Genomic DNA, 9,842 nt, shown 5'->3' on the forward strand with positions numbered 1-9,842 from the left:
TCCAAATAGGAGCAGATGCAGCAGAATCTGTACCTGAGTGTTTGTCTGTCCACCTGCTCTGTCCTGCAGCTTCAGGTCTCCTCCTCAGTCCAGTTGTTTCATCTTGTAGCCTCGGTGTGTACATTTGATCAGAAGCTGAGTGTCAGTCCTGTAACACAGCCACAATGATCAGGTTGCACTTTTACATTTGGATTCAAACGAACATCACTCATTTCGCTTTCAGATCGCGGTCTGAACTCGGCTAATGCAACTTCACAAAAAGAAAGAAAATTCACGCTGCTGCCGCCTGGTGGACAAACTGTATATAGACACAGTGAAATGAAAGATCTAGTATTTAGGACTGGCCAGATTTTTAAGATAAAAATGCATGTTTCTCTATTTTTAAAGATGAGTTTGATGAATTCAAGTCTTCTTATTTAATTTTGAATACCAAGAATCTTATTTTCCAGATTATATTTCCCACTTAAGTTTTTTCCCCAAAGGCCGGTCACAATTGAATAACGGCTTTCTATTCTTCTATGCGAGTCTGTTTTTTTTTAACTTCTATCTCTTCAAATTTGAAATTAGCAATTATGCAATGCTACATACATTTTGCATGTACCAATACTTACCGGTGTTTTAACTTCACTACACTATTAATGTAAGTGACGTTCGAGTTTTGCTGGCTATTCAACGTGGTTCTCAGAACTCTAGGCCGATTAAATAAAAACAGGATGCTGAGGTGGGAAATGTACACTTTTAAAATCAAATATTAAAGACACGTTACAGGGGTTTTTACAATGTTTTTTTTATCAATCCAACAAGCTTTTCAAATCAAAGGTTCAAATCATACTCCCAACTGTGTTTCACATAAAGATATGCTAAATTATTTCACATGTAAACATAAAAACACAAACTTGAAAGTAAGATATCACTTTAAGGTCTTGTCCTGTAATTATTGTGAGGCCTGTTAGCTTACATCAAGTAAAAAAGAAATACAACTGTACAGAAAATGTACATTCCTCTAACAGATCAACATGGCTTCTGTCTTCTAAAGGTTTTTTAATAATCAGGTTCAGTATGTACAGTAACAAGCAACATGTTTAACTTATGGATTTGTCTCTTGCACATTGAGTACAGATGATCGCAACAGGGGATGAACAGGAAAAACAAACTATTCACCTGAATGGTCACAAACAGAAATCATATACGCTTCCAACAATTTAAAATACATGGACATGAAAAGCAGAGCTTCTATTGTAAAAGATAAACATGAACTGACCAAAAACATTAAAACATCGGATCTTATGTCTAGTTTTAAATATTTGTCTGTTTCCAAATAGTTCTGAATATATATTTGTATATATAGAGATACGTGTAGCATAATCGACTTTGATTTGACACAAGGATCCAGAAGCCTTTAGCAGCATATTTCCATTCCTCTTCAGGCACCGACGCCAGGGGAATCACAATAAACAGATGAGCACTGTGTGCCATGAGGAGCTTGACTTGGCAGAACTTTACTCTGAAAACAGAAGTGGAGTCTGATTCCTTGTGCTTTCTTTCCTGTAACGCAATCCCAATACTGATCACACTGAGTCATTGATATAAATATATATAAATACAACCAGTCCTATCATCAGTGGGTATTGTTTCCAATCACTATTATTACTACTCAAACCTTTGTACACAGGAAGAGGTTCTGATGTCTGCACACCAGAAAAATATCTACTTAGAAAGTGATGACTAAGGTTTGGACAGTGAGTTATGGCATTGTTTAATAAGTGTTATCATAGTGAACAAAGTTTTCTAACTATGGCTATGGCAATAAAAGCTTCTGCTTCTCAAGTCACAGTTTATGTTCATTGTCTGGTCTGATTGAGGTTCTTGATGAGGAGAAAAAGAAAAAAAAACTTGATCTGATCCATCATTTGTTTTAAGTCTGTAATCTGAAAGTCTGGGATGGTTTTCTGTGAACCAGGCTCGGGCTCTACCACTTGCCCCTCTTGCTCCAGTCCTTAGGTGTGAAGTGAAGACATTTTGAATCAATGCGTAAGTGTCTCTTCTGCATCGCTCTCTCATGCCCCTCCACTATGTCCTCTGAGAGAGTCAGGATGTACTGTCCCTGGAGTCAGAAGACAAGACAAAGTCAGTTCATACTCTCCACAGCAAATTGAATAATATTTAAAAAAATGTAAGTTCTGCATTAAATCAAACAACAATGTTCCTTTTCACCGGATTTGTTTTAATATATTCACTTTGAAAACATTCTTGAACTTACAATTCAAAACATGGCCTAGTGATTTCTTTCCACCACTCTGTTCACGCTGAGATTATTCTAATATAGGTTTATATTTTTTATATAAATATATTTATGAATGTCCTCTGCTGACTCCATACTCTTGTAATTTTCTTTCAATGATAGGAAACTCAAGGTTTAGAGTTGAAAAACATTTCCTGGAAATTGCCACGGTTACGAACTTCTGCTGTTTTCCCATTACCATTTATGTTGCTCTTTAGTAGGGCTGCACTATAATAGGAAAAGATGCGATATGAACACTGTGTAATATCACAAAGACGATATGATTTGCGATTAACAAACATAAGCAGTCCCTGGCTACGGAGGCAGAGACCACAAGCAGCTTTTTGGCCAGGAGAAAGGTCACAGCCCGACCGCAGCGCCACGGTGTCTTTTGCGATACGTCTATCGCGCATGTTGATATCGATATATCGTTCAGCCCTACTTTTTAGATAATTTTAGATCAGAACATCAATTTCGTAACAGAGAGCAGGGGTCTCTCACCTTGTAGTAGTTGATTAGGTTGAGGTACTGAAGTGTTGAAATGACGTCTTCTTTCTTTACACTCGTGATCTCACTGATCTCACTGAGAAACAACAAGAAAGGGTCAAATGAGAGAAGGGAAACTATCAATTTCTTTATCTGAAAGGTTTGTTAAGAGGTGAATTAAAGTTGAGATAAAATGGCACCAGTCACATACTTGATGGTAATCTGCGGCCTTTCCCCATTGTCAGGTTTAAGGTCCATGAGAATTTCCAGGATGGTCTGTGACCAGTAGGAACGATAGGACAAAAGACCAAGGTCAGAAAGTGGCTTCTCTGGAGTTCCCGTCTTCCCTTCGACCTTGGACAGCTCATAACCTGACAAACACAGTGAGCAGATAATCAGCACCGGTGAGGAGAACACAGATATGACCAAAACAAAATACTACTACTAGTCCTCAGACACTGTTTTTGCTACTAAACTTACTGAATTCAATAAGCAGCTTGCCATAGCCCCTCCGCTGGTAGGGAGGCAAGGTCAGGATGCAGGCGACGTTATAATCTTCAGTTGACTCTTTTTCCTGCACACAGTAAATACTCATTATGTTTAGATTTTGTCACGAGGACATAAAAAAATAGGTTGTTTCAAAATCGTCTGCACGATTTATGTACCTTAGAGAAGTATCCCACTATGTGGAAGCCTTTGGAGTCATACTCCGTCATTACATAGAAGAGGAAAGGGTCTGTGTCATAATACAAGGTTTTGTGATCCAGGAAACATTTAGCCAGTAAACACAGGTTCTGGGAATACATCTGAAAAAAAAAAATGCACACATTAACGATAAACATAATAAATGCTTTACAAATGTTGAGGAGAGACAAAGATATCAGTCACTTACTTTGTTTTTCCTGCCGTCAATCTCAAAGAATGAGATGGTGCCTTTGCGGTAGATCTCGTTGCCTGGGGGATGTCTCAGGTTACATTTTGTCTGTAAAGATGAGAGAGGATGAGAGCGATGTCCAACAATCTCAAAAGTCTTGTTCACACTAGATGATTTACAGCCCGATTTGCCAGTCTCCAATGTTTTTTGGAAATCACACACAAAAGCAGAGACAGAGACGTACAGGAGGAATTGAACATAGTTTGGAGACCAATTGGTGGATTCTCCTGGTGATAGCTGTGTATGTGTGACCCCCTGTCCCCTGTGGTGTTTTGTAAAATCTGCGTAAGCCGCCAGAGCCAAGAACAAACGGATGATTCTTACCAAATGCCTCTGTAGACACTTGAGGCTTTTGAGATACTTGAGGCAGAATTCACAGAGGTAGAGGATGGGCAACGCGGTGAGTTCCTGCGGGTATGGTGAGAAGTACCAGGGTTTCAGTCTGTGACGTCCTAGCTCTATACACTCGATGTTTTTCATCCGGGTCACGATGTCATCGTGGCTGCGGTCAGACACCAGACTCCCTGTCATGCGGGGTGCAGATGGGATGCCATCCGAACTGTCCTGGGAATCCTGGCAGTAAACAATGTGGACATTACAAACATTAGACCCTACTGTTGCAGCTATTTCTTTAGTAGCAAAAAACAAAAAAGCTGCTCGATCAAATGAGCAGATGCTTTTATTTTATGTATTTTTACAGAATTTGAAAACTAAACTTGGATCAAAGGTAATTTCCCCCTCAGGTTTATCGGACCCACTAAGGCAGAGCTGAATTTGGACCACAACACACAATCAACGTGGAAATAGGAAATTGTACAGACCTCTGGTGGCGGTAGAAAGACACTGGCACTTTGAGGGTTGTTATACTGCAAAACCTTTATCATCTAGCAGAGGGAAAAAAGACAAAAACACAGGCTTGAGCAAACTAAAGAGGAGAATAAAACAATTCTTATTTACACTGAACAGTTTGGTTAAGGTGACAGATTGAAAGCAATAATGGACTTTAGTGTAACATTGTAGTTATAGTATATTTCAGGGTGGCTTCATGAGTAGCCGACCAGCAATTCTGACAATGACAGAAATGTCCAACTGTGAATGAATAGTGAGGAAAAGTGCAAACACAAAACCACCAATTATTTCAAGTGGGTTTAAGAGGATGTTTTGTTCACTTATACGACAACCCCACTGGCCACGGTCATCAGAGACGTGAGCAGATATATCAGCTGCAGCAACTTTCTCATTCCATACAATGTGTGAGAGAAGCTTGATGGAGTGATAGAAACTCTGATCTGCTAGGTTTTTTTTTCAGTGCAGGTCACTGCTTTGCTATGTGTATGAATTAAAATAGGCCAAAATATTATCCGCTCTCCTGCTGGATTATGCAGCCAACATCATACATTTCTTTAAAAGATCATAAACATTCAGAAATACAAATTGCAAATGCTTAAGTTTAAGATGAATAATAATATGAATTTGGGGGAGTTTTTTTGGGTGTAATAGCTTTGAAAATTTAAATTAGTTAATTCTTCACCTGCAACAATTACAAGGCCAATATAACATTAATCAAAAATTAAAGACACGCGAAAATGTAGAGAATAACTAAAACAGTAACTTACGGTAACCCAGCAATACATGCTATATGGTAACATATTATTATGTAAATCAATATGTTTTCAATGCACTTGTATATTTGTAGTCACTAATGGCGACAGATATGACAAAGGTGAAAAATTAAATGTTAAGAGTAAAACCAAAAAGACAAAACATTTCTTTGTTTTACTTCTTTAAGAAATTGTGTGTCATCAGAAACATTATGAGCATTAAGATTTACATAATTTGTTACTTGCCTGTGAAGTTATAATGGAATACTGTGCACCATTAAATTGATTTTCACTTTTTAACATGGATAATTCTACCAGAGGTGAGCATACAATGTTTGTATTTTAGATGGCACATTTCAAACTGAAATATAACTGAAAAATAATTAGCCTCATACCTCATCAGCTCCCCCACAATTAGCTTTCCTTTTCCTTCCGGGCTGAGGGGGTATGAGCCGTCGGGCAGTGCCGTTCTATCGGTGCATAGAAATGAAAAGTTACACATGAACCTGTAATAAAACACTTCAGCTCGAACATTGAAGAGCCCAAGAAGATGTTATGTACCGTTGTGAGCGAGGCGAGCTGGTCATGGTCTTCGCGGGACTTGAAGGTGTTGGTCTCCCGCACAGCAGGAAAAACAGATGCCTGAGTGGCTTCAGCTGAACTTGGCAGGGAGGGGACCGGGGGGGCTGGGGGTACCTGAGTCACCATGGGGACAGGCTCGACTTTCCTTTTCTGCAGCAGACAAATATTGTTAAGACACTCTGCCTGAAATTCAGACAGAAACCACTCATTTTTGAATCAGAAAATATTTCTTTGCAGATATTTTTGATTCAAGCCAGACAAGAGGCATGTGGTCAGTGTTTCCTCTACCATTATCTACTATTCTCTCTACTATTATATTTTTTTTTATATAGCGCCAGATCTCAACACAAGTCATTTAATGTTACCTTTCCTAAAAAACAGGTCTATAGCTTGGCTCTTTTATTAAACAAACTAAATGGCCTTATTTTATTTATCTTATTTATACGACGGCTTTTCATTTCCGTCTCTACATGGTCGCGTGTTTAGATTTCTCCTCTGCTCTCTGCTTCATAGAGGGGTGTCATCTCAAATATTACTTACATCTGTTCATTGATATAGTCAGATTAAACTTTGTCCAATGTCTGCATGTAATCCTGGCATTAAAATGCGACAAACACAGATCAGGTAAATCTGCAGTGTGTTGCATGTAACTAAAAATATGTTTTCACAAAGAAGTTTTAAAATGTTCTATTCCCCCTCCTAAAATAACAACTGCATCAACCAATCTCCACTGTTTTTTGTTGTGTTATTTAATAAATTCTGCGAATGTGGTTTTATATTGTTTCTTTATATGTCTGCAGACAATTAAAGCTCAGAAAAACAATACGTTTTCAGTATAATTACACCAAAGATTGAAACAAAGAAAAAACATGCCAGCTACCTTGAAAGATCTGAAGCTGACGTTTGGCTTTACAAGTCCAGTGCGTACACCAGACAAACACTTTGATACATTGTGCTTTAAATCACTTCCAGATTTGATCTGCACGAGTGGATCATCCTCTTCCTTTATTGTGTCATGGTTGTTTGTCTCTGGAGTTCCGTGCAGTTCAGTATGACTCGACAGCTGTATGATCATACAAGACGCATGTTAAACACCAGGCTTAAACAAGGTCTCAGTCATTTCTGGAATGGGTAAATTCAATTTGTACCGGTGTGGGAAGAGTTTTGCCTCTGGAAGGGGCTGTGGCAGACGGAGCGTTGAGATCTAGACTCTTCCTCTGAATTAAAAAGAAATTCAAAGTGTGTAAATAATAATTAGTCACTGTAAACATAAACAGATCATTTAACAGTTTCTGTGGCATTATTTTAATCAAAACTTAGATCTGAAGGATTAGTAAAACAGAAATAGGAATATAAAAAAAAATCTGTTACTTAAGAATGAAGACTTCTCTATAGGCTGCACTACTAAGGGATTTTTTTGTACATAAAAGGGTCATGTATATTATTGGCAAAAAGCTTTGAACCGATAAAGGCTCGGAAACAACTCATACATTTTGTGGGTAGATTTCAACATTTCATTCAAGCAGCATGTAAGTCATTAGCAGGGTGACCATAAGATTGGTGGCTGATATATTGTAGTTTGTTTCATTTTTATACCACACAAACAAAACCATGTGGAAATGTTGTTATAAAAGTTCTGATAACAATTATTCTCATTAACTAGTGTTAAGATGCTTAAAGTAAATACTACTGCTTACAAATATTAATATACAACAATACAGGTTAGTATAGGCACTTGCCAATATTCAAACCAAAGTTTGAAATGAATGAGTTACTGTCAATATTTAAAATAAACATTTTGTTGAGTAGTACTTATACACGCTTACCACTTCTCTTTCTGGAGAACTGGGACGGGAGCCTGGAAGACCATTCTTAGTTGGAGTTTTAGCTTCTTTCTTGGGGAACTGAAGCTTCTTCATGTCCAGCCTGTCTGCTGTGACCCACTCATCTAGACGCTTGTTGACTTTTCACACAAGTCATTTTACACAGACAAGAACACAATTGCTGTGATGTTTTTGTGATGTGTAATACAGCCAACACAGCGATTATAACAGTTATATACAGTCCAGTATAAACAAAGGAGCGATAAAAATGCACAAATACTCACAGTCGATGTAGTGAACATAGAAGAGCTTCCTCGCAGACACTTCTTTTACACTTAGAATTTCAGCCAATGCTGTATGAAGAGAAGTTAATAACATTTTAGGTTTAATATCTCACAACCAATATAATAGGTTAAAAGCATCATGTATGGGTCAGAGGTAATAGTAGATGGCACAGAGACAATTAAAATGAAAAAAGCTAAATGGCAACTGACTGTTTGGTTTGTTTAATTAATTGCAAATCGAGTATCATTCAATGAAAGACTGATTAAAAACAAGCCATTTAAAGACTTAATTTGAAGCACTTGGAGGGTTTTGCCATTTTTAAAAAATGTTATTAAGTAAAGAATTATGAAAAGTACTAGCTCAATAAGATGATTCTGGAAGAAGAAGAATATTTATTAAATTATTTTATCTTTTCTGTAAGAGTAGATAATTATACATTTTCACACCCAATGTATATATTATAAAATTAAGCTCTAAAACAGGACTATGTCTTTTTTAGATTACACATTATGGGTGATGAGGAGTTAGTGCTTAGATTATACGGGTCACAACACTGTGCAAACCCTGCAATGATGTGAGATTACAAACTGTCAGTCTGTGCATGTGTATCGAAATGTAAGACTGTAAACACTGCCACATAATAAGTTTGTAGAAGTGTATCAATAAGCTACAAGGAAGAGCCACTGGGCTGTCAACTAAGATCTTACTGTGGCTCTTACTTTTCTCTTCTTGCCAGAAACAAGTAGAGTCAACCACAACAACTTTGGCCTGAACTTGACATTTATAACTGGGCCAGACAGAATTCAAATAAACTGTTGTTCCACCTGAACAGGTGTATTTTACGATTGTAAACAAAGGCCAGTTGTCACACAGATTTCACTCTTTGGGAATAAAATGTATTATTTATGAAAACAGCCACAGGACAAGACTTGTTAACGACTCATCGGATGTAGCAGTGTCTTGGTAAGCATTCAAATTAAAGTCGTTATACTAGCATGGGTCCCTGGGAGTGTTTACGCTGCCCTGAGCAGCGGAGCCCGTTAACAACAGCTAAGATTAGCCACATAGCATTAGCATTAGCTTAGCACTGGGAAGAGAACCGGACAATACTTACGCCACTCGTCCTCGTGTTCCTGGTTTTTACGAAGAACGGGCAGGCGACAGCCCTCCACAATCTCCACCTGTGGGGAGACAACACGTCAAACTCCACCAAAACAGCGTGAGAAACGTCTAATATAAAATTGCATCTTTAGGAAACCTACCGACGATCCGCTGTCCGCCATTTTCGTCATCAGTGAGAGCAGCAGCAGCAGCAGCAGCGGGGTGTTGTGGGAAAATGCCGGTCCACGTCAAAGAAGAAACAAAAAACAAGATAAACATCTAAGAGCCACTTTGGTGAGCGGAAGTAGAAAAACCAACCCGGAAAACGAGGCAACAATAGCTGAACTATCTAAACGTCTAAATTTAGTTACTTAGCCGTTTTTTTACTTTATGTATTAGTTATCTTATCTGTCTTTAGATCCATATTGTTTATGTTCCAGCTTGGTACCTGTGTGTGTAGAACTTAAAGTCCTCTATTATTCAAAAACTTTTATATTGCAAATGGGTTGTTGAAAACATTGTTGTTTCTCATGCAGAATTTGGTTGGAACTTAATAATTTCTCTGATTATAACCAGTGCACCTGAATGGGTTGAGAAGCCATAATGAAGTATTGTCTTTTGTCTTTTAGGGAACTGGTCCTATACATTTCTTACCACCAGGGGTCAACGTTGTCTATAAATGAATCTTTCTTAAAAGGGGAACAGACTTCCCACATGTCTTTAACAGAATTATGTTAGTTTATGTGTGA

At 38.0% G+C, this 9,842-nt stretch overlaps 1 protein-coding gene across 1 annotated transcript; it reads right to left on the reverse strand.

The window, feature by feature from the left end:
* Positions 1 to 722: 722 nt before the first annotated feature.
* On the reverse strand, positions 723 to 9,341 carry LOC133969582 (histone acetyltransferase KAT5). The gene is made up of 16 exons (XM_062406159.1): positions 9,255 to 9,341; positions 9,107 to 9,173; positions 7,992 to 8,060; positions 7,711 to 7,847; positions 7,033 to 7,101; positions 6,765 to 6,947; positions 5,864 to 6,034; positions 5,698 to 5,772; positions 4,523 to 4,585; positions 4,026 to 4,274; positions 3,660 to 3,749; positions 3,433 to 3,573; positions 3,248 to 3,341; positions 2,979 to 3,138; positions 2,783 to 2,864; positions 723 to 2,104 (listed from the first exon to the last, which is right to left on the reverse strand). The coding sequence occupies exons 1-16, from the start codon at positions 9,282 to 9,284 to the stop codon at positions 1,970 to 1,972; spliced, it is 1,815 nt and encodes a 604-aa protein (XP_062262143.1). The 5' UTR covers positions 9,285 to 9,341; the 3' UTR covers positions 723 to 1,969.
* Between the last annotated feature and the right edge of the window lie 501 nt (positions 9,342 to 9,842).

Source organism: Platichthys flesus, chromosome 15 (genome assembly GCF_949316205.1).
Source record: "Platichthys flesus chromosome 15, fPlaFle2.1, whole genome shotgun sequence".
Taxonomy (NCBI): domain Eukaryota; kingdom Metazoa; phylum Chordata; class Actinopteri; order Pleuronectiformes; family Pleuronectidae; genus Platichthys; species Platichthys flesus.

Bases quoted from the DNA above. Each gene is read 5' to 3' on its own strand.
- LOC133969582 (XM_062406159.1), bottom strand. From the start codon at position 9,284: ATGACGAAAATGGCGGACAGCGGATCGTCG. The intron at 4,586-5,697 runs GTATGAGGCTAA...TCCCTCTGCTAG, and splicing joins ATTGTGGGGGAGCTGATGAG to ATGATAAAGGTTTTGCAGTA. The intron at 3,139-3,247 runs GTAAGTTTAGTA...TGTGTTTGTCAG, and splicing joins CAAGCTGCTTATTGAATTCA to GTTATGAGCTGTCCAAGGTC.